Consider the following 24,675-nt stretch of genomic DNA (forward strand, 5'->3'; position numbering starts at 1 on the left):
AGGTGCTCGATTATGATCACATTAGAGGAGACCAGCCCCTTACAGCCGTGGATAACCTGAATATCCTCTGAAGGGTGTATTGATTTATAACTTCGGAGAATTCTTAGAAATGTGTGATGGCGAGAAGTTCCAGGAAAGGTGTGGAGGGCAGGCTTCCAGTAAAGTTCCCCTTCCCCTAGGATTCGGACAGTATGGCTGTGTTACCGTCAGGGCACTGGACTGGGTAGGACTAAACCCGTGAAAGATGCAACATCTTTGCCTCTCAAGCACAAAGCTGAGCGCACCATTCAGCAGCATTTACTGGGCCCCTGCTGTTACCTGGCGCTTGTTAAAGATGTAGAGATGGATGAGATGTGAGCCCCTGTACTGAGTGTCTCATAATTTTGGTGACTTGATGAAGCCTCCCATGTTTTTAACACATGAAGGAGCAGTCTCTATTGTTTTAGATTTTTTTCAACGCCTGTGAATATGTATCCGGTTGCTAAAAACTTTCAGGTTTGCCTGTTTTTCAAGAGAAATTCAATTTAGAGAAGTTTGATCATGTGGTTCTTTAAAGCTTAAGTACCCGTGAACTGCTTTGGGAGGTTAGTATGAAGCCAGAATATATCATGGGGCAAGTTTGCTGAGTGTATCAGCTTGCTGGAAATTTTAGACTTTGGATCCTCTCATCTTTATATTCCAATCCCGTCTCCTGCCCCAGTTCTAGGGTCTTGGAATCTATTTTCCTTTTAGTTCCTTCCTTGGAGTACACATGGCATCTCTGGTAGCCATTCTGTAAGTACTGAGAGTCAGGAGGTTTTCATTTAGATGTTCTCTCCCAGGTAAAAGCTGGTCCCAACTCTTAGATGGTTCAGTAGACATTTGAATTTAATTATATACCCGAGGATATTAGGATTCCTTACAGAAATTTTGAGTCACACAAAATAACTGTGTACATAAAATGCCAAATTGTGGCATGTTTCCATAAATTAGTGATTCATATCATAGTCCTAATCTGCTTTTCCTTAAAGGGACATGCCTTAAATAATACTGTTTTATGAAACAGAGATTCCCAGCCCTAGTTTTTGTGATTCTTGCTGACTCTTCCTCCAGCATATCCCCACCTACCTACGCATCCTATAATTATGCCAAACTCTCCATTGCTTATAGTAAAAACTTCATGAGGGACCTTGTGTGTCATACCTTTCACTTTGTCCAGCCTCTAGAATAGATTAGTACAAAGCAGCCACTCAGATATTTGTTGAAGGAACAAATGAATTTTAATACGAAGGATATGGTGGCCTTGGTTTCTGTGCGTGTGAAGGGAACAAGTAGAGTAGCTGAAATGAACTAGTAACCATGCCAACTCCTTGATGAATGAGGTAGGTCTTGGGCTATTTTTACACTGGATTTGGTGGGTGTTCTTTGGGAGGTGGACTCCTTAATGTTCCGTCTGTCTCTAACTTACGGTTCTATTTCAATACCTTCTTTACCAACTCAGTCTCAATCTGCTCCTTAAACTTTGCATAGCCCCTAATTTGTGATTTCCATAGAAAGTTATTGCTTTAAAATACCGCCTTTTAGCCAGCATTAGCTAACATGACAAATGGCATTTTGTGAGTTGCTAATTCTTCAGGAAATTGTGTTCTTCACAACATCCTCCTGTTTCTTAGGATTCAAAGCAGCCAGCAAACATGAACTTTTAGAGGAAATTGCAGCTAATTAAGTTGCTTTAAAATAAAAGCAATTCTGAAGGCACTTAAATGATCTGCCCTTAGGTTTGGCAGTGATGAGCACGTTCCCCCGCTCACTCAGATCTGGTAGTAGCATGGCACTGGGCAAAAGCTGGGGCAGTGTGCCGAGGGACCTCCTGTCCAGCCCTGGCTCTGCTGTTGACCCAGCTAATAACCACAGGCTGCCCCTTTCCCTCCCATGACCCCAGTTTCCCCATTCGTAAGAAAGAGATAATGCCTATCTCAGGGTTATTATGAGAACTACACAGCAACATGGAAGAGTGCTTTATGGATGGTAAAGTCATGCTTAAGTGAATTCTTTTATCAGCTCCGCGATGGCTCTTTAAGTGGCAGGGTTATTATCCATGCCTGTGGCTCTTATCAGAAGTTTCTACTTAGTAACTGTTGAGTAGTGCAGAAATATTTGCAGGCAGCCTCTGTGGCCCAGAAGGGTCTGTGCTATGATTAAGACTTTCTCAAACTCATAACCTTGGCCTCCACTTTGACAATAGGTCATGAGTGAAGGAAGGTGAGCCTGAAGTGTGGGCAGTTGGAAGGGCAGTGGGCCAGGTCAGAAGGGAAGGAAGGGGCAAGTAAAGGAGCCCCATGGGAGCAAACATGTTTTGTTTGTTGGGTTCACTCCCTCTCCCTCACGCTGTCACGCGTGCCTGGCCCGTAGAATCTATGAATTAAATACTAGTTGAGTGAAGTCTATGTAATGGTACGGTATTTGCTCCATCAATATCAGTGACCACACCCTGATTTTATTCAGTGTAAATAAGCAAAGAAAACTCCCCCACGTAGATATTTTAGAGCCTTTTTATTAACCTTTTGTAATAAGGCATTATTTGGTCATTAAATATATTTTTGGAGCATGTAGCCTATGCTGGACACCATGAGGACACAGATTTGTTTTCTAGGAGCTTACTATTAAGGCAATAAAGGAGGTGCCAGGAGGGAGGGCATGTTGAGCAGGAACAATCAGGGAAGACTTTGTGAAGGAAGTGGTCCTTGAGTTGAGCCTTAAACATAGGTAGAATTCTATCAGCTGTGACCGCTATGTTGCAATTGCAATTTAAAGCATTGTGGGTGTTTAATTCAAATGTTAAATCAAATCTTCTCATTGGACAGGGTGATGTCAGAGTTTGAGAGCCCCCTCAGTGCTCTCCTGGGCTAGTAGAATCTTGCATAGGTTTGTGGAATCATACAGTCGAGGGCAGAGGCCTAGGGACCGAGTGCTGCTGGGGCTTCTGCCTCCCCCCAGGTGGGTTGGTTGAGGGGGAAGGAAGCCGCAGCTAAGAAGGAAGGTGGCGGTGGAGCTGCCTCCTTTTGCCCACACTTAACAGTTGGGAAGAATAGACTGAGCACGTGGACTCCCACTAAGAGTTTTGTATTGTTTTCAAATTTCCGTGTGTCAGAAGATACAATAAAATGAAAATATTTTGTTAAAAATGGGAGACAAATTTTAGACAAATTAAAATGAGGTCCTGGGGTATCCTGGGGATTACCTGTTAGGAACAGTGGAGATGGGGGATTAGGCGCTGCTTTGTGGCATGCTAGGTATCTTCTGAGAAAACCCAGGATGAGAAAAATCATAATTTTTTTCATATGAGTATACTCATTAGAGGGTGGTGGTTAACTCAGCGAGGACTCACGGGAACATAATTTTTCAGCGAATATTTGAGTGCTCTCTGTGTGCAAGGAACCACAATTTATGTGAGGGAGATGTAAAGGTGAATCAAAAAGAACCGTTTCCTCTAAGGACTCCCCACTTTGGAGAGGCGGGCCTGACCGAGTTCCAGAGGGGGCTGCTGTGATGAGTGATGTAATAAAATGGGAACCAAAGTGCTGAGGAGAGTGGATGCATTCAACTTTGAGATCCTCTGACTTCTGCTTGAGATGTCAAACAGGTCACACAGAGAAGGTGGGACAGTGACTTACCAGGCAGAGAGAAGGTGCAGAGCAGGAGCACTCAAACCCAAAAGGTTGTGTGGCCTGAAACACGGGGCTGCTTGGAAGTCGTGGCTGAAATGTCTGCTTCGTGTAGGGGCGGGGAGGGAAAGTGTTCTAGAACTTTGCTCTGTAGTAAAAGGGCTCCAGTGAGGTCTGAGACCGAGAGCAACATCAGTTGGGCAGCGTGTTAGAAAGGTGTCTCTGGCGCCCCAGGAGAATGGGTAGAGGGGGGTGTGGCTGGAGGCTACCTGAGGGTTGTAGGAGTTCAGGGGAGACGAGGCTGCAGTGCTGCAGGCACAGGGCAGAGGACGGCCGCTTGAGAGCTTTAGTACTTTTCCTAAACTTGAGAGCTCTCTTTTAAAATTAAATCAGATTCATTTTATTAAGAAGAAAAAGATGCTTTTGACAAATACAAATCTTTGTATTGGTATCAATGGTCTGGGATGAGGTCTCCCTGTTTAAAGGACTGGAGCCCCAGTACGCAATTGGGAGTGGCAGGAAGGAGGCCTGGAGGCAAGGAGGCAAGTGTGGAAACTCCTGCTCTTGTGGGCCTGCTTTTGTTATATACCAGCCTGTCCTGGTGCTCGGCCATAACTCAGCTCCCTCTCCTTCCCCTGGTTTCTTTTCCCCCTCATCCATAAACAGAGGCTTTTCCCAAAGTTCTTCCATACTTTTTTCATTTTCTACATCCCATCCAAGTATTTTTAGCCCTGATGTTTCTGCCTTAAACTTGGACAAATGATTTCTCAGCCTGTTGGCTCAAGGTGGGATAAATTACCTGCCTCATAGAATCATGAGATTTAACTGAGAAACTGCATAGAAATGCTTTGCCTGAGACCTTGAAACAAATTAAGTGCTCAACAAATAAGCATCTAGTACATACATGAGTTCTTTGAGGGTTTGGTGTTATTTTTAGATCTTATGTGTTTAGCATTGTACTTGTTCCAGTTAGAGCTCAAAATTTGATCTAAATTTCTTTTGACTGCCAAGATGATATTTTGGACTCCTCAGTAGTAGGGCATCATGGGATTGGCCCTTCCTAGGGATGGATAGGTGACCTTCACATTCTTACCTCCTGTGCTTGGGACCAGGGGTCCCATTTATGAGAATGGGTGACTGGAGCTAGCGGCTGGGGAGCAAAAAAGCAAACACTGACCTTCCTGCCCCGGGTGACTATCCCTGCTGTACACATACTTTTGTCTTCATCAGATGAGTAATCTAACAAACAAGAAACCAGATTAGTTTCATAGCCATCAGAATTAGGAAAAGGGGTCCTTTTTATGAGAAAGGAGTGTTGTCATGTAAATAGACAGCTGAGTTGGCTGCTGTGGGTGCTGCAGAGATTGGGGCCAGAGGAAGTGCAGTCGGGAAATGGGGAGACCGGGTTCTCTACAGGAAAGCAAAGCTGAGGCGTGAAAGTTTATAAACTAGGCTTGCATTGGAATAAAGAGTGTGGGCTTAAAAACTCTGCTCACTTGCCGTATCCATTGCTTTTTTCTTCTGGATAGCTGTTGACCAGGAAGGTTAGTCTTATAAAGGCCAAGAAATAAGTGAGGGAGAAATTTTAGAGACTTTGGCATCTGTAAAATAGGATTTGGGTTGGATGAGAAGCCTTAATTCCCTCTAGGAGTGGGAAAACACAGGTCTTTGTAGATTCTTTGTTCAACCCCAGGATTTCCAGGATGGTCCCAGCTGAGCCACTGGACCAATTCCACAAGCTTGTGAATGGAAGCTGTTGCGAGTAGACCATGCTTTAATTGATTTGAGGCTGTCTAACTCCTGTGGCATCATGTTTGTGAAATCTGATGGCTGTTCTCATTCTATTATTTAGTAATTTCAACCCCTACTTCAGTATTGCTTTTTTTTTGCTAGAAATAATATAATATTGTAAAATTCAAAACAAATCTCTTTCTATGCTTGGCATTTCAGTACCCCTGTGTCTCAGTGTTCAGTGTTGAACTGCATGTGAGTTTTTCCTAGTTGACTGTCTCAGGTGTTTAGCTGATGAACGCTGCCCTCATAGTAATGGGATGTTATCCTGTGTTTCCAGCTATTGTGGATGATGAAAGGCTCTCTGCAGAGGAGATGGATGAGAGAAGGCGGCAGAACATCGCTTATGAATATTTGTGCCACCTAGAGGAAGCCAAAAGGTGAGACCCACGCTTGGGCTATTTGCGTACCTCCTCTTGGAGATAAGCTTTGGGGCATTATACTTTTAATAATTCATTTGCACTCTTGTTGGTAGCAGGGTAATGGGAGAAGAACCACCTGTTTTTTGTAAATCAAGCAGAATTAAGAAAAAGTTACTACCACAGCCAAGGTCAAGGCACTAGGGAGGCAACTGTTCCTTTTCCTTCCTCCGAGCCTCCCAGGAAATCTCTGGGCAAACTGCAGATTATTTCAGATTTCTCTTCTCACTGGCTTGGGTGTAAGGGAGCAGCAAAGACTTAAATCAGCTTCCTTCCCCCCTACCCTGAGCTTCCTTAGATCTTTTCCCAGCCTTTACCCCAATCATTATAAATGCCTGGTAGGACAATAACATTTTGGACTGAAGTCCATTGGTCACTGACCTAGAGGTAGGTTTATGACAGTAATCTCCTTTTTAATTCATGGGTGTGTGACTACTTAGGATACTTAGGATATGTTCTCTAAACTCACATTGACTCTTAGACTTCTTAGATTATAAGTAAATGTTGGGTTCTCCAGGGAGAAAGTGAAGATAAAAAAGGTATTTGCACTTAGGTTTCTGTGCCGGAGGAGTCAGAAGAACTTTGTCCTTTGAATATTGTAGTGTTCAGAGGCCATGGGTTGGATTCTGGTTAATGCTTTGTGCTGTAATGGAGCCACAGCATTGTTCCACGGACAGATGGTATGTTCCAGCTCTCTTATCTATAGAGAAAATAAACATTTAGTTAATGGTCATTGGTGCTAATCACCTCTGATCACCAATAAGTAGCCATCTACAAAGCTAGAAGAATGAGGTTTTTTAGTCAGTGTTGTATAGAACATTTAGTGACACATGTGCTAATGTGGCCTCAAAATTGCTTAAAAGAGCATTTCCCAGGGTTGTTTCATATTTTAACAGTGTCTTGTAACTCTAAGCTCTAAAGACTAAGTTTTAAAGGTTATTTAGCATGTCTTTGAAATCTACAGTTAGGTTACAGGTCACTGAAGACTCATTATTAGTCTAAGATTATTAAAAACGTGCTCTTAGTTAAATTGCTAAAAACGTTAGATAAGGAGAGTGATTAATAAACATTCAAAATCAGCATTCTTTCAATGAAAAAGTGTAAGGAGAGTTAGTGGAAACATCCCCCCGACACACACTTTGCATTCTAAGTTTTTGCCTCCTATTTTTGGTGAGTGGGAAGCAGCGACACACAGAAGAAGGTGTGCGATTGGGAGTCAGCAGATTGAATTCCCTGGTCCCAGCTTCAACACTTACGAGCCGTATGACTTTGGGCAGGTCCTCTGCTCTGTGGGAACTTCAGTTTTGTCTCCTTTGTGACAGACGATAAAGATGTTACCACACCTGCTCCACTTACTTCATGGATTTTTTTCCCTAAAAATCAACTAAAATCAGGAAGGTGTAAGTGTTCTGTAAACTACAGTGCCAGTCAAGTATATGGTTATAACATAAGCACAGTTTACTCCTGAACATATCGAAGTGGTATCAATATAGCTAGAAAGCTTGCCATATTCTGTAGTGTTTTCAAAATTCTGTATTGAATTTTGTTTTAGAAGAGTCAACATAACAATTAGCCCAGGTTCTTTGAAGAAAGTTTTGTTAGGAATAGTTTCATTGAAAGAAAAGACTATAAAATATACAGTTTTTCCCCTAAGGTGGTTTTTACAAGATTATTTTACAAGGAGATTTTTGATATATGTACTTATGAATCTTTTGTTAAGATCTGAACACTTTTTGTGAGTTTCAGGAAAGCTGATTTTTGGTCATGGAGTATATAAAAATTATGTGGCTATTAATAGATATATTAATATGTATGCTATGATTTCAGAAAGCATAGTATACAGAATTCTGACAATGTTAATGCCTTAGGAATTTGTCATACTGAGTTTATTTTAGTGCATGCATGTGTGTGTGTTCATGTGAGTATAGTTGGCTTAGAATATTGAGTTTTTACTAAATGGTACACTTAGAATGTGTAGTTAGCCAGGAACTGTTTCTTGTTTCAATAAATGATGCGGAGACAACTATATATACACACGCATAAAAATGAACTTTGATTCCTACCTCACACCATATACAAAAATTTTCTTAAAATGGGTTGCTAATCTAAACGTGAGAACCACAACTATACATTTCTTATTAGAAAACAGGAGTAAATCTTTATGACCTTGGGTTAGGCAGTGGTTTCTGAGACTTGACACCAGAAGCATGAGCACAAAAAGAAAAATAAATTAGACATTATAAAAAATAAACCTTTTGATTCTAAGGATACCATCAGGAAAGTGGAAAGACAACCCATGGAATGGGAGAAAATAATTGTAAATCGTGTATTTGATAAGAGATTTGTATCCAGAATATGAAAAGAACTCTTATAACTCAGCATAAAAATTGAATAGTCTAATTTTAAAATGGAAAAAAATTCTGAATAGACATTTCTCCAAATAAGATACTCAAATGGACAATAAGAACAGACAGGATGCTTAACATCAGTCATTAGGGAAATGCAAATCAAAAGTACCATGAGCCCTGGCAGTTTTGCTCAGTGGTTAGAGTGTTGGCCCAGGTTGTGGGTTCGATTCCTGGTAAAGGGCACTTGCCTTGGTTGCAGGCTCTATTCCCAGCCCCCAGTCAAGGCCTGTGTGGGAGGCAACTAATCAATGTATCTCTTACATCGATGTTTCTCTCTGTCTCTCTTTGTCTCTTTCTGAAAAGCAATGGAAAAAATATCCTCAAGTGAGAATTTAAAAAAAAGCTCACTATTTGGTTAAAGCTTTTACTCAGGAGTTTCAGCTTCTTCCCTTCACCTTTGTTTGCTCTGTTATCTCTGTAGGTGCGTGTGTGAGCATCTCCCTGCCCAGCCTGTCCTCCCAGCACCCCTCAGATGTTCACCGCTCTCTCACCACAGGCTTACTGAAGGCTTCTAGCATCTCTCACTAGATTACTGCAGTGGTCTCTGATTGGTTTATTGCATTCCTCTGGTCCCCTTCAATCTTTTATCTGTATCACAGTCAGATGAATCTTTTCAAAACCCTCATCTGTTGTGGCCAGTTCTGTTCAGAACTTCAGTTTTTTCTCAATACTCTTAGGATAAAGACCAAGCTCCTTTCAGGGCTTCACAGGCTCTGCATAATCCAGTCCTTACAGCTCTCCAGTTTCCTGTTGTGCCCTGTTCCTGGTCTATATTCCAGCTACACGGATCTCTTTTCATTTCCATATTCCCTCCTATACAGGACCTTTTCCTGGTCTTTATCTAGTCAGACTCTGCTCAGTGTTTCTGATCGCAGCTCATTTTTTCAGGGAGCCTTCTCTCCCTGATGTCCCCACCCAGGTCAAATACTCTTTTATAAGGTACCATGACATCAGATCCTTCACAAATTTAAATGAATTGCTTAATGCCAAGCATTGGATTATCATTGTAACTGAGGATTTATTGTACTGTATTTCTCGTGTTTTGGTTCTCCTGGAGGTAACAAATAGGCTACGAATTAGATTCATGGTAGACAGGATTCTGGATGGTTTGACTAGACTGCCAGTCTAGAGGTAAAATTTAATCTTTTTCTCAATGGGAAATTCTATATTGCAGTCAGATGATACATGTTCTTCCTGCCATATATGTAACACCATGGGTTATGAAGCTGAGAATTCTAGGTAATTTAATGATACCACAGTGAATTACAGGATATCCAGAGAAGGGCATAGAGCATTTTTCAGTGAGTGAATGAGTGAAGAGAGGAAGAGGTAACCTGTGTATTAATATGACTTATGGCTGAAATTATTGCTCACAGCTTATAAGATTATGAAGTCTGTGCATATAGATGTGTTAATTAAGTATCCAAGTACTAATATTAATGGCAAGGAAGGGCAAATGAAAAAGGCATAGTTTTAGGACCAGAAAAGAGAGAGAATTGTTTTGTAAAGTGACTCTTCAGCCTGGGGCTGTTTCTCCATAGGCTAAAGGGTGTAGATGATGTTATGAAGAGCTAATCATAATTGTGCTGGGAGGCAGAGGAAGTCTGGCATATGTATTAGTTATCCTTGCCTGTGTAACAAATTACTCTAAAACTTAGGGGCTTAAAACAACAAACACTGATCTCATGATTTTGGAGGGTCAGGAATCTGGGCTTAGCTTATGTGGGTCCTCTGGCACAGTCTCACACAAAGCTGCATCAACACAAGCTTCAGGCCAGGCAGATGGACCTCCGAGCTCACTCATGGTGCTGGCAGGGTTCAGATCCTGGTGGGCGTTTGGACTGGGGACTTCATTTCTTGCTGCTGTTGGCCAGGGGCTTCCCTCGGTTCCTTGACATATGGGTCTCTCTGTAGGGCGGCTCCCACCATGGCAGCTGGCTTCCGTCAGAGTGAGTGAGCGGGAGAGTAAGAGAGGACAAGTGAGACGGAAGCCGGAGTCGGTTTGTAACCTGCTCTCAAAAGTGTCATTCCATAGTTTGGTGGATTTTATTCATTGGAATCCAGTTACTAAATCCAGCCAATACTCAGGGGGGATTACAGAAGAGCATGGATTCAAGAAGCCTGGGTCCACTGGGAGCCCCATTAGAAGCATCCTTTTAAAATTGACCCCAGAAAGGGTACTTGGCGGGGTGGTCCTTTTTGTTACTGTCAGAAACCAGGTCAGGAATTGAACAATGTCTTGGTCTAAATGATTCTGGTGCTAAGGTTATTTATGCCCTGATGTTTTTGACTTGTGAGCTTTTTAAACTAAGCCTTTCATTCCTCTACCATTTTAAATTACACTAAGTGGACTTTTAAGTTTTTTTTTGGACTAGTACTGGAAAGCTAAGTTGATAGTTTCTTTGCTGTGGTAATTTTGCTGAAATGAGCTTGTGTAGAGAAGCCTGCTACTCATGTGGACTTTGAAAGTTTCTCTCTAATGCCAAAAATTCCACTGTTTAAATTACAGGAGTTCATTTTCTAAAAGATTCAGTATTGCTGAGTAGATTTCATGTTAACTCTGCAAAATATATTTGAATAATGAGAATGGATCTATTTTATGAACTTCTGTTCTTTGGATTTTTAGGACAACTGCAATTTTAAGATAGAGAGTTCTCTCTGGGAAAACTCTGGGTTGATGAAGGAAATCCAACTGAAGCTATTATGAAGGTCAGGAAATGGGAGAGGGGATCTTGGCAAGAGATGGAGAGGGAATTTGTAAATCACAGTTGAGCAAATAGTTATGAATGAGGCCGATATTGTGTTTCCCAAGGAAAGTTTCTGAAATATATTCCTTTTCTAAAGAAAGAGAAAATGCATACAAATCCTTTGCTGTGCTTACTTTTTCTGTCCTACCTCTGAAAATAAACAAAACAAAAAAGCCATCCCTTGGTGATGGGCTTGTTTAGAAATATTATCTTCAAAGGGCTCTCTATGTGAGCCAAGCTGTTCTTTGTATTAGTGAGTCTGGGACAGTTTCGTGTGTGCTCTGGAAAGGAAACAAAACACGGGTGTGATTCCTTTTGTTTCAGCTCTTACAACTCAGATACCAAAAGGACACCTCATTGATTAGATCAGACCTCAAGCTCTGGCCTTACCTAGTGTAGTCATATACTGCATAACAGCATTTTCCTCAGTGACAGACCTCACGTACAGTGGTGGTCCCATAAGATTATACGTAGTGGAGCTGAAAAATTCCTATTGCTGAGGACCAGGTGGCATCATAGCTTTGGAACTGTCTTGGAGCAACGGATTACTATTCTGTGCAGGTCTCAGCCTATCAGTGGTAATGTTATGTCTAAAAATGCCTGGGGGCACTCATCTGTGTAGTTCCCACATCCATCTCCTCTTTCTAAACCAGTGTTAACACTGGACCGAACCTTGAGGTTTTTATTATGATTGGAAGATGCCCTTTAGGGATAACCATTAGGAAGCTCTGAATAAAAAAAAAAAAAAATTACCACTTACAAGCTCTAGAGCTTACAAGGCACTCCAGGGGGCACATGTCAAAATTGAGGGCAAAAGAGATACAGAGTGCAGGGGCCTGGGGTTCTGATTTTTGGGGGGTTGGGAGGGGACTGGGGATTCGTGGGCTCTTATTGGTGAATTAAAGCATAAGAGTGGGAATTTAAAGTGTGAGAAGAGACAAAACCTAGTAGCCCAAATGGTCAGTTATCAAAATCAACCAAATTCTTTAAAACAAAGGCACCTCAATGGGGGACAGGGGTGAGGGGTGCTTGACTCTTCATCTAGTGTGGCTGGCAATGTGTTTATTCTCGATAGCCTTCCTTGAAGTGGATGCCTTGCCAATCAAGACTCAAGTCAGGCACTTGCATTACAAATGGAAAAGCCATCTGCCAGGGCTGATGTAAACAAACCCACTGGCTGCCAGTCCAACAGAAGTACACACATCCAGTGACAGCAGTAGGCTGTCCTTCTAGTTTGTGTAAGGCGCTCATGGTGTTCCCACAGCAATGAAATTGCCCAGGGCTGCATTTCTTAGAACATATCCCCACCATAAGTGGGTGTGTGATTGTAGTGAATTTGAGAATTAGGTTTGAAAGAAGTGCTTCAAGTGTTTAAGCAAGTGAGTCTCATTGAGTGTGGATTTACTTAACACTGAATATTTTTGATTACTCTAAGAAAAAGAGTCTTATGACTGGGGAATTCTTTAGAGAATCCACTGGATTTCGTCTGCACTGGGACTTCCCTGTCCTTATTTCTAAGTATGTCACCTATGGCTGTGCTCATAAGTGGTGCTTATAGAAACTTGGAATTTGGAGGAAAGTGTCTTCCTTAGTAATCAACTCATTAAGACATGTCACTGCTCTATACAAAACATTAATGAAATTTTAAGGAATTCTTAACTGTATTTTCTAAGCATAAATTGTTTTGCTGTTTCTATGATAACTGCATTTTTCCTCCCTGTCCTCTCCCTGCTACTGACCTCACCTCTGCTGTCCAAGGGAATGCCATGAAGCTTGAGATTGCTCTGTGCAGCGGCTAGCAGGCTGGTGGCGCAGGGGACATGGCTGAGTTGAAAGCAGGGATCCTTCTCAGGGGTTGGCTCCTGGGTGAGCCATATTGCAGAGAGGCCCAGGACCTTTTTGTCAGGCCAGGGCCTGTCACCCCACTAGAAGGCAGCAGGAATAACCTTCAAGGAGATTGGGATCATCAGGTGTAGCTTGGGAGAGGGCGAGATGTGGTCTTAATGGGTGTCTCTATGGCACAAAAGGAGACGTGGTACCGGCTAGCCAGGCTGTGGTGCTTTCAGCTGGGGCCTTAGGGCACACATTGGCGCTGAGGTTCAGCTGGGTGGTGACCAGGAATTGTGCCATGGAGCTGGAGTAGAAAGGACAGACATTATGGATGTAAAGGGAGAAGCCACAGGGTTTGGCCAGGGGACTGGATTTGGAGAACAGAGGACACTGGGAGGTCAGATGCTTTGGGGCAGATCCAGGCATTGCTTATCTGACTCTGTGGGACACCTTGTGTGGTCGCCATCAGCTGAGCCTGCAGTCTGGACACAGAGTTGGGAGACTTTTTGTTCTTAGTTTTCACATATTTTGTGTTCTAGCCTTTGGTATGTGTTGGACAGATACCAGTCAGGTGTGACCTGACAGGTAAAAGCTTAACTTCTCAGAATGCTGGTATTTTTAGACAATTGATATTAATCATATCCAGCCAAAGAGTTTATATTTTTTCCCAGGCTCTTCAAAGTGGGAGAGCTAGGAGAGATTTGGAATTTTCCATGGTTTCAAGTGTACTTTACTACAAAGTATCACATGACTGTCCATTCACCAGGCATGGCAACCAAGCACTAAACCTACATGGGGTAACCCCACTTTATAGATGGAGAAACCAAGTCCTGGAAAACTTTAACTAATTTATCCAAGGTCACAGCCAAGAGGCAACTTAAATGGTTTTCCAACCCAGGCCTGTCTGACTTCAAAGCCTGTGGGCTTCAGAACCGACACAGTCTCTTCATAATGTGTTTTGGTCATGTCTGTATTGTAAGTTCAGAACTCTGGTTTGGGTGGTCTTGGTTTTTAGATTCTGTGTGGACTAGGTTTGTTATGGCTCTTGATCAGTTCTCACTGCCTGAGTTTTGGTGGAATTAGCACAATATAACCATCTATTGTCTTTTGTTGTTTTCTTTTCCTTTTTTCTACCCCCTTTCTGTTGCTCGCTTGTTTGTTCTTGTTTTGTTTTAACTGGCACTATAACTGGCAGTTTGTTCTGGAAAGAATGTACCTTATGTTCGCCCTCCCTTTCTTCTGTCTTTCTTTCTCTGTCTTTTTTCTATTAGTCTTTTTGAAATTTTAGTAGGAATTTGACCTCTTCAGTGATGTAGACTTTATTCTCTTCTCACTCAAGAAACTTTTGGGGCATCTTCTTGGTTAGGTCTGATTTCTACATTCAGTTTATCCGTTGTCTTTTTAGTTCTGCCACTGTCGTGACTGGTTTGGAAGAATGCTTTGCTTTTTTGTTGAGACATCAAAAGGTATGAATAGCAAACACCGCTGAGGTCTCTTCCTTCCTGTATGAAGCTCACCACCAGATGCTGCTTCATGCTGAGATGCTTAAAAGTCACGAAACAGTGTCATTATTCAAGGCATAGAGGGACTGGAAGAAGGGCTGGTGGGGTGGGAGGGGTGCAGCGGGGGCATTTGTAGAAGATTGTCACAGAATGATTTTTTTTGTATCTTCCATTTGTGGAATGTAAAATGGTCTTCCGTTGCTTTTTTGATCTGAACATTTGTTTTCCTCTAACAGACTGCAAATCCCCATTTTGTGTAAGGGAACACTGAGGCTCAGAGAAGTTCATCAACTCAATCCATGCTGGAGTTAGTGGTAGATTTGGGATTAGAAGAAAGGTCTCCTGACAATTGCTTTTTCCTCTCATGGTTCTCTCTAAGTTGTGTAGATTAGAAAAAGTATTAATAAGAAGATCAGTGGTGAACATTTACAAAAATAAAAATGAATATTAAATTTATGCTGTTTGGTAAATTCAGTTTACATTTGCTTTTAGTTAAATATTGAATTCATAGGGTGGGGTAGTTAGTCATTGTCATGTATCTTTTATTTTTTTGCTGAGAAACTCGAATCCATTTAGGTGCTAGAACAGGAATTCAAGAATGAACAGTTCTAGTCATTTTCATACTTTCATTCAGTCTTGCTTGACTTAAGTGTTTGGGGGTTTTTTTGCTTCAATAATTGTGATGTACAGCTGTTTCTGCTTTTGGTATTTCCCAGGGCAAAAGTTGAGGCAGCTACGTCACGTCACCTGAGTGAGAGTGACTTTGGACAGTGATTCTCAAATTCATTTACCACCTGCATCAGGGCCACAGGGGTGTTTGTGCAAATGCAGGCTTCTCGTGTTCACTCGATTCCCTGCAAATCCATCTCTGCGAAGTGGGGCTCTGGGATCTGCTTTGCAGCAAATTGCTCGGGTAAACGTTGGTGCACGCACACTGAAATTCAAGCATTATGCTCTCAGGAGGGGAGAAACCAGCACCTATCAGCTTTTCCACCGCAGCTCAGATGAAAAGAGCATGGAGGGAGAGGAAGGGTCCTGAGGACTGTCTTACGCTGAAGTGAGGAGGCTGGGGGGATGGAGAGATGAGAACAGCTGCTGCAGCAGAAGTGACAGCACATCAGCCAGGGCTGGATGGAAAGCCTGGGCAGTTTTTTTGTTTTCATTTTTTAATTGTATATTTTTAAATAGTTAGTATACAGTCTTATATTGGTTACAATATAGGGATTCAGCATTTTTATACCTAACAGTGTGGTCACCTCAGTCGTTCTCGTAGTCCTCTGTCACAGTGTAAACTTATCACAGTATTGTTGACTATATTCCCCATCCCCTTTTCATCCATGCCTCCACCCCCAACCCTGGGCAATTTTGAAGATTTTCATCATGGAGCCAATCAGCATGCTCATGTAAATTTCCCCCCCCAAGAAGATGAAACAAAATGAATGGGGTAACTAGGCTCAGTAATTGGCTGTTGGCTCTGAGAAAGTCATGGAAACAAGGACCCTGGGGTGTTCATCTGCGCGGCACTCACGTGGGATGGCCTTGAGGCCCGTCTGGATAAAGGGCTTGTGAAGCCAGATGGAGGAGGTAGAGTGGGGCAGTGGTAGGGACTCAGGGAACAACTTATGATGAGGATGACGGGCAAGACCTATAACTATAAGGAAGTAGAGAAGTGGGTAAACAGAAAGCTACAGTCAGAGATTTGGAAGCCTAGATCTCAAAGGTGGAGCATTTCTGGGTAGTGATAAGGTCCAAGGTGTGGTGGAGCTTGTGTGTGGCTGAAGTAGTGGTGAAACCTTAGATAGAGGAGGAGTTCTTTAAGCTGCACCTTTGGGTGTTCCCAAGGTCACCCACATTCTTGAAGCCTCTAAACAGGACGTGGGTATGGGAGGAGCACAGTGATGATTGTGGCAAGAGAGGCGGGTCCTGGAGATCAGGAAAAGAGTGAGAAGGTTGGCTTGGACCGAGTGAAGTGGGGGGAGAAGTCTAGGAACAGAGATGATAGGACATGGTCAGTTTAACTAGAATGGTCATGACCCTACCTTCTTTGGGCTGTGAGTTAAGGAAATTTGGGGAACAACCACCCCTGGTTTATGAGAGGGGATATTATGAAGGAAAAGCCAGATTCCCATTAAGACAAGTAGGTGGGGAAGTGTAAACACGAAGTTGAGAATAGAGGAGAATTACATTTTTACAACAGGTCAAGAGTCCCAGAGGCACATGGGAAGGAATTGGTAGAACTGGAGTTTGTCTAAAGAGGGGTGAGACAAATGACTGTATCCAAGAGTGTTTATGGATCAGCATTTCTATCAGAGTTAAGTAGGGGACTGATACCACTGCAACAACAAGTTTAGATTTATAACTGGTAGGGCCCATTAGAGACCTTCTATTACTAATTTATTACTCATTCATTAGCTGTGCCATGCGCGTTAAGCCTTTGTGACCCAGAGTAGAGCAGTTTTATATCACGTTCCTGGCTACCTGTGTGCTGATGTGTAGAAGTGTGCATGTGTGTCTGATGAAACAAGGAGATTCACAAAGCAGCACGTCACTGTTACCAAATGCAGACGCCCTGACAGTGACTGCTCTTATTCATTCTCAGAAAATGCTGGTTGCGATCCATGCTGCTGGTTTCATGAAGCTCACAGGGCTCAGCCTGTCCTGAGCCTGCCTCGGTGATGCGCTAGGTGCTGTCTCCGGGTCATCTCTTGCATGAAGAACATTAATTTTCTGTGTCTAGAACATACTTAGGCCTATTGTATGGTCAAGCAGAAGCTGGGAAGTCATGTTTGACCAAGTCTTTCCTGCTTGCAATTCTCCACATTGCCGGTAGGGTCAAGTGGCACCTCCTGCCTCGCATGGCGGCCCACACTTGCCTTAATCTTTTGAAGTCTTCCTGTGCTTCATCCTTCCCTTCTCAGCTTTGCCTTAGGTCCCTGTTCTGCTTCCATTGCACGGAATCCTGTTCGTGGTAACTTTTACTACCTGTTGTTCGTTCCTAGCTTTTAGGAAGCTCCTTGAGGAGAATGGTCTGTCTCTCAGTGCTCCTGGGGCCTGGCACAGAGTGGGGGGGAGGAGAGAGGTAGACTGATTCACCTGATGTGGAGATCTCAGAAGCCCTGCCTTAAGTTTCTTGTCCAGTGTGGATTGGCCTAGAGGGACCAGTGAGGGGCACTTTCTCCATTGAGTAGCTCTTGCTGATAATTGATGATTTTCACTTCTGAATCACCTGGGTCTCTTTAGGGAACACAGACCAACGGACAGTGTTTGGGCATTTGATTGTGGAAATGGTGGTCACAAAATTGTTGAATTCACATTTTCACAGATACTCAGCGGGGTATGTGCCATGCCTTCAGTTTTGGACATCATGGCTGCTTACCTTTCCATTACAGTGGGGTAGTTGTCTAGTGGCTTCTCCATGTTCACAACAATATGAAATGGAAATTTTAAAGACTTCTCTGCAAATAAAACCCCCACCCCAACGATGTGTTCTGCACAAATAGATTTAAATAGGCTTTTTGTGGGTCAGAACTGCCTATAACCTAAAACATACAAGAAGACAGACTCAAGGATAAATTAGCAAAGTTTCAGCAAACTTTAGTGATAAATGAGGATGGTCAGAAATCCAGCAACTAAGCCAGACAGTAAAATACATTCATTTATGTAGTGTAACCTATGTGCATTGGTTTTGAGAAACTGATAGACAAAATAAGGAGCCATTATATTCTTGTTCCTGATGTGCCCTCCCACCCCCAGGCTGGATATGGACAGAGAACAAAGGGGAAGCAGCCAGGATCAGTCAGGGAGGCCAGGAGTGATATGATTTCTAGTAGCAGCATTAAAAAATAGAAACAGGGGAAAGTGATTTTAATATATTTTATTTAACCCAGTATAGCCAAAATATCACCTCAGTATATAATCAACGCACAACACTTGGATGAGATATGACACTGTGTCTTTCCCCCAGTCAGTACATCGCAATTCAGAAGCTGCGTATCAGGTGCTCAGTAGTCACCTGGGACTGGGGCTACCACACAGGACAGGACAGGCCCTCAGCGCATGATCCTTTAGTCTATGGGGGCCTCCGGAGCAACTTCTAACTATGCCAAGCAAAGATGAGAAAGGGTGCGGAGGCAGTTGTGTTTTGTGTACATTGGAAGCAAAGTAAAGCTTTTAAGAGAGTCAAAATGGAGAATTTATCAATGAAGTGAACTTGACCTTTTCCTCCCTGAATTTCCTTCCCATATTCACACTTGGAACAGAAATGAACTTGCTAAGGTACTTAAGGGAATACTAAGTGGCATGCAGTGTACTCTCCTTTTCTTCTGTTTTGAATAATTTTTTAATTTTTTTAGATAGAGGAAGAGGGAGAGAGAGAAACATCGATTTGTTGTTCCACTTATTTATGTGTTCACTGGTTGTATCTTAATATGTGCCCTGACCGGGGGTCGAGCCTGCAACCTTGGCGTATCAGGACAGTGCTCTAACCAGCAGAGCTACCCGGCCAGGGCGCCTTCTGTTTTAAGCTGTACATGCACCCGCCTCAGCTTTTCTCAGGGTGAGTGGATCATGCCGCAGCATCTTTGCGGGGAGAGGCTGCAGAGGAGGAGTCGTGGTACCGGCCACTTCATCTTCTGTCTCGGATCTCTTGCTTTGTCCCTGAAGTTAAGTAACCAGAAAGGATGCTGATAAAGTGATGATCAGAAAGTCACCTATTGGTTAACGGGCCTTTCGGTGGGCAGCAAATCTGTCTTGCTTTTGTGCTTTTCTCTTACTTAATAAAGGACTTAGTGATGGACTGTGACAAAATTGGCTGTCTTATTTTTAGGCTCAGTGGAGTTAAATTAAGACCTGTCCACAACGCTTAATTTTACAAGGGTGGTTTTGAAGGGAGGAGGAGGTGGGTAGTAGAAGCATAGAAAAGATGGAAGTAGGCCCAATATCGACATCTTAATACCCGGGACTAAAAACAATGTCTGTACTGTTACGAAGGCCAGGAGGGATGCCCTCTTTCTACCCAGGCAAGCATTTTCTAAATTTTATTCACAGGAAGATTCATTGTGTACAGCTGCAGAAACAAGAGAAAATGGTCTCTTGGTTATCGGAGCAGCATTATCTAAATAAAATTAGCAGGCTCAGTGTTTTGATTTGGCCTGGACCAAAAGGTAGGTGTGGAGGTGACATGCTAATTTTGTTCTTCTCAGTGTGTGAACCAAAGTTGATTTCCCCCCCTCGCCCTGGTTCTGTAAGTACCCGAGTGACCTTGAGCAAAGCACAGTCTCAATGTCTTGGCCTCCTTATTTGTGGAACGGGTCCAGGAATACCTTTCACACCTGCATCGTAGCCTGATGATGTGAAGCGCAGGCTGAGAGTCAAGCACTATATTGGCGTAAATTATAAAGTGTTGAAACATGGAACAAAATACCTCTTAAACTCCATTGTTTATTACAAAAACATTTTCAGTAGTAGGAACAGCTGTGAATCAGGCACCCAGCTTAATTAGAGTCAAGGAATGTGTGCCTTCAGCAGCTTTGTGCTGACACTGTTTGCGCATTTACTCCGTCTGGCATCAACAGAGGCGGAGTAGGTTTGTGCAGGAAGGAGTAGATGTGAACAACCCGGAGCTGGGATCTTTTTTCTGTAAACAGTATTTTCAGTTCCAGATACAGGCCCCTCTTTTATAGAATAAGGAGAGGAGGAAATGGTTTTTTCAACCTGGATACACTTGTTGGTGAGTTACACCCTTTTACAGTAGGGCATCCGTTGAGGAAATACTTTGACCACAGCTGACACAGCAAATCCAGGTTTTAAAAATAATTCTTACTGGAAAGATCATCATCTCCTTCAGGTAGAAAAATATGGTTAAAAGTGTTGACCCTTTGACCTGCCACCTTGGGCAGGGCCGGAAGTTCGTCATTCATTGGCTGTTAGCTGTGACTTAGCCACAGGTAAACTGAGCTGCTTTGAGTGGGGTGCATAAGGTTGCAGGTTTCCTCCTGGCCACCTGGAGCACTGAAGCAGGACAGCACCTTTTCTGAGATCAAGCTCATTTAGGCTCACTGCAGCTCCCCCAGTCTTAAAAGTGTGTCTCCTTGTGCGAGTCTGGTGCCTCTTTCCCCAACCCCCACATCCATCCTCACCCCATGCCAGTCTAGCAGAATTGGGGGGGTTGGGAAATGACTCCAAATAACGACTTCTTACTCCCTCCCAGGCCTCCCGGGAGGAGCTACAGGATGGGCAAGGATCAAGGGAATAATAATAAAAGCTGTTCCATCTTCTGTGAATCCTTCTGGAATTAGGAGTTATGATTATTTTATTTAGGTAACAGGGGCTGCAGTGTGGGTAGAGGGGAGAAGCCTGCCTGTCTTAGGGTGTCAGGAGTGCAAGTTTTTTGAGGGCAGAGACTGTCTCATCGATTGTAGTTTCTTCTATTGTTCATTGGGACATCTGTTTTCCAGCAGGTTCTTGTCAAAGGTGTGGTGGTTAAAATGACTTCCACCTTGGGTCCAGATGTGCCATTGGATCGGTCTTTGCTTTAAAACCTAAATTTAAGTCCAGCCCCAAAGAAAGGGCAAAGTCAAACTTCAAAGAAGCCAAAATAGAGGATATGATTTCATGTGCTATAAAGGCTATGGGGACTGCTCTACCCAGGTGCCAACACTGTCTTTGATTTATAGGAATAATCTAATCCAGCTGTTATTACAAGGCAGTTGTGACAGGTGGCTCAGGTCTCTCCACCTGCTTGAGTCTCTTCATCTCTCTCTGAGCAGCACCTGCTCATTCCTTTCTGGGGTGTTCCCTGTCTCACTGGTAGGCATCAGATTATGGAGGGAGTTCTCTTCTGCTCCACCCCATAAAGCAGTGGCTAAGTGCATCAGGCTTAATTTTTAAAAATTGTTTTCATCTCTTGAGCACTCTAAGGTAGGATGCCGATGGGCAAAGAGGCAAGAAAACTAAAGTAATTTTCAGAGCCTTAGCCAGAATCCATTTCTTCAGATTGCAGTGCTTCCTGTGTATCTTTTTGTGGAATATTATGAGCACTTTTGATATGTAAAGATTTATTACACAGCATGCATGCACATAGACATGTGCAACCAAACTCTATTTGTAATAGCTTTGAAATATTTTTTCATTAGTTGTAGGTTCTGATTCCCTATGGTGTAAGGAAAGAATTTTTCTGTTGCTGCATTTTAATTGCAATAGTGAGTAAACAAAATCTTAGAGTCTTTTTTCTTCTTTTTTTTAGTGAAAATTAACATTTGCATCAGTTAGTTCTTAAAGCCCTAAGTGTGGAGTTCCTAGTGATAGGGTTTTTATAGGCAGGTGTCTGTGTGGTCATGGGAGAAATGGCCAGAGCTAGGTGTCAGGGCAGCTCTGGGCATGTCCCTGAGCTCCATCCTGTCTTCCGCCAGGAGCTCCTTCTCTTAAGTGCCTCCGAGGTGGCTCCAGGGAGGCAGCAGGTGTGTGCCATCAGGGGCGTCCTGGTCTCTGTGACTTCTGGATTGGGAGTTGGGGGTGTGATCTTTTCCAATTGTATTTTAGACCTTGAGTCTTAATTTTGAGTTTCTCAAAGCCTAGTAGGAGGATTGTCAATGACTTTCCCAGAACATACACTTTTTCTGGTTTTAATCTTTGGTGATATAATATTTTTGTAAAAATGTGTTCCTTAATGCTTAGATTTGCCTTTTTCTCCCCTTAAAAATACAGCCAAGGCCAAATTTGCAGGAGTTGCTATGGTAACTTTGGAGAACTTGAGAGTGGATACTAACACAAAGACCAAGATGTTTGAATGGTAGATTGCATTTAAATGTAGAGGAAGAATTAGCTTTGGTATAAAAATATTGAGCTGAATCTCCATGGAAAAAGTTGACAAAGACGAGAATACAAAGGGTTTATAGCTTGAATAGCTTATGATGGGAATTTTTAGCCATCTTTAAGTATAATAAATGTCATTTGGTCACAAGTTCATCCTATATAGAAATATTATCAGTTTAGATTCTACTCAGGTCTAGAAAACATGGATTTAAAATTCTGCCCAATTTATCTTCTCCCCCCCCCAATATGATTTTACCCATAGAAGGTTAACTTACAATGTGAGTTGTATTTCAGGCTTATATTAATATGCTGCTTTATGTTGAAATAAGCTCACATTTTCCCCTGAAATAGAAATTTCATCATTTTTCCCCCCTGGGGCACAATTATCAGCACCTTACACGCTTCTTGCTGTTTGTCTTTGGGAAAGTATTCCTGAACACCAATCAATTAATGAGGTGGGAGTTTTCTAATGAATATTTTGCCAATTGTCTGAATCTGAAATCTTATTGGTCTTGGCTGCACAAAGGAGTGTTTCAGTTCAGTAATTTTTAAAAAACGAATACGAAATGATATTGAATGTAAACTGTGATGGAAACATTTTAAAAATTAAAAAGTTTTAAATTAAGGGTCTTCAGATGGGAGGGTTTTCTGGATTATCTGAGTGGGCCCTACCCACAGTCACAGGTATCCTATAAGAAGAGAAGGCAGCCATGCACGCAGCAAGGGAGTAAAGTCATGTCTCAAGAATCGTAGTTAATTGTAGTTCTCTACTTCTCAGAAATTAAATTTCTTCATTTTCAGCTCTCAGAAAGTTCAGCATTTTCATGGGTAGGAGGGCTGGGAATGGGAACACCTGGATTGGGGTTGGGGACACACTGGCCAGACGCTGTGCATGTCTGTTCTTCACTCTCTCCTGGTGAGGAGGCTGCGTGGTGTGGCTCCCTTCGAGAACCGAAAACCCAAAGCTAAACTGAAGCAGTGAAATGTGTCCAGTGCTTTCAAAATTCAAGGTGATGGAGCTATACTGGGAAGTCCTAAGTGGGGAGCGGGGGGAGGCTGTAGCAGGGCCAAGCTGGAAAGAAGGTCAGGGCTCTGTGGAGGTGCCAGCAGATAGGAGCTTTGTCTCACATCTGGGGGTCACCTTTTTCTAGTCATGTGACCTTGAATGATTACCAAACCTCTTATCTAACAGAAGGGTGAGTGATGCTTCTTCCATCATAGGACTGCTGTGGAGACTGGAAGTAACAGTGGATATTGTAGCTGTTGTAGCAGTTTGCACACAGTTTCTTTAGGGACTTGGTTTCCAGTGTTTGTCAGTTCCTAATCCCCACTTAAATTGAGGCGAAAGGAAAGAGAAGTTCCTGTTAGTGGTATTTCTTTTACTTTTCAACATCTAACTATCCATAGCATTTTGTTTCTTGTGTCTATTAATCACATCTAAGGCCAAACCTTTCTTCTTTTATAGACTAAGTATTCTCTTTTTAAGAACTGTCAATTGATAGCCTTGGGGAAAGCAATCTATAGTGAATACCTATCTTTTAAGGTTGGTGTAGGTGGTAGGGTAGGATTTTAGGAAAAGGGAAGAGAAACTGAGATTCAATAATTCATGTTTCTGGAATGTGTCCTGCTTGTGTAAAAATCGTTCTGGGGAACAGTTTGAAGTTTTGTTTCAGTAAGGGCGGTGTGAAAGTACAAGGTACACGTTGCCTCAGAGGAAGAGGTAGTAGGTTTGCCCTTTCCTGTAATGCCGTTCGAGTCCATCAGCCTATATCAGGAAGATTAGCCATCTCTTAGCTTCCAAGCGAGAGGCAGAAGTCTCTGCTTCCAGAGTCTCTTGGTGTGTGGGTTGGGGAAGGATGGACAGGAGCTAGTAAATGGCACAGACCCTGAAAGGGAAGCGCTCAGCTGAGTTTTATGTTCGTCTGTTACATCCAGTCCCACAGCAGCCCTGTGACGTAGGTGTTATCCCCGACTTCAGTTAGGAAACCAATGGTGACAGGTTCAGTAGCGCTTCAAGGTCACTTGACTGGGAGAGAGTGACCCCGGACGTGAGGCCAGGCTTCCATCTCTGAGCTCTTCTGCGTGCTCTGCTCCTTTCCAGCTGGGGCCTAATACAGCTTCGTTCCTCCCGCCCTCTTTGCCTCTCGTGGCCAACCTGCAAGAAACCCCCTTTTCACAGTTTGACCTGTGACCAGCTCCTCAGGAGATGGCATGCCCGGTGGGAGCAGAGCGGACAGGCCCTCATTCCCGCCCCACGCACAGTCCTTGCAGGGAGTGGTGCCCGCCCTGCGTTTCCTGCCTTAAACTAGGTCGTTTTGTCTTCTAAACCCCACTCCTTTTCTGCCACTTCTCAGGTCAAGAAGTAACTTTTTGTAGAAAAACATCTTTTGCCAGTTAAGATGCCTCTTCATCTTTCTCTCCGACCTCTTCCACATACACTTTTTGAAAATAATACTCGATCTTGATAAAATTCAGTGGAGCCCATTAGAAGTTGAATTAAGCTGTTGTTTTCATGAGGATTA

At 42.9% G+C, this 24,675-nt stretch overlaps 1 protein-coding gene across 1 annotated transcript in view; it reads left to right on the forward strand.

The window, feature by feature from the left end:
• IQGAP2 (IQ motif containing GTPase activating protein 2) overlaps window positions 1-24,675 on the forward strand; it is a 249,363-nt gene that overhangs the window by 37,330 nt on the left and 187,358 nt on the right. The window contains exon 2 of the mRNA XM_016205232.2: window positions 5,716-5,815. Coding sequence (XP_016060718.2) covers window positions 5,716-5,815 — 100 coding nt within the window. The remainder of the gene's footprint in view (window positions 1-5,715; window positions 5,816-24,675) is intronic.

The sequence above is a fragment of the Miniopterus natalensis genome, chromosome 3 (assembly GCF_054644295.1).
Source record: "Miniopterus natalensis isolate mMinNat1 chromosome 3, mMinNat1.hap1, whole genome shotgun sequence".
Lineage (NCBI taxonomy): Eukaryota > Metazoa > Chordata > Mammalia > Chiroptera > Miniopteridae > Miniopterus > Miniopterus natalensis.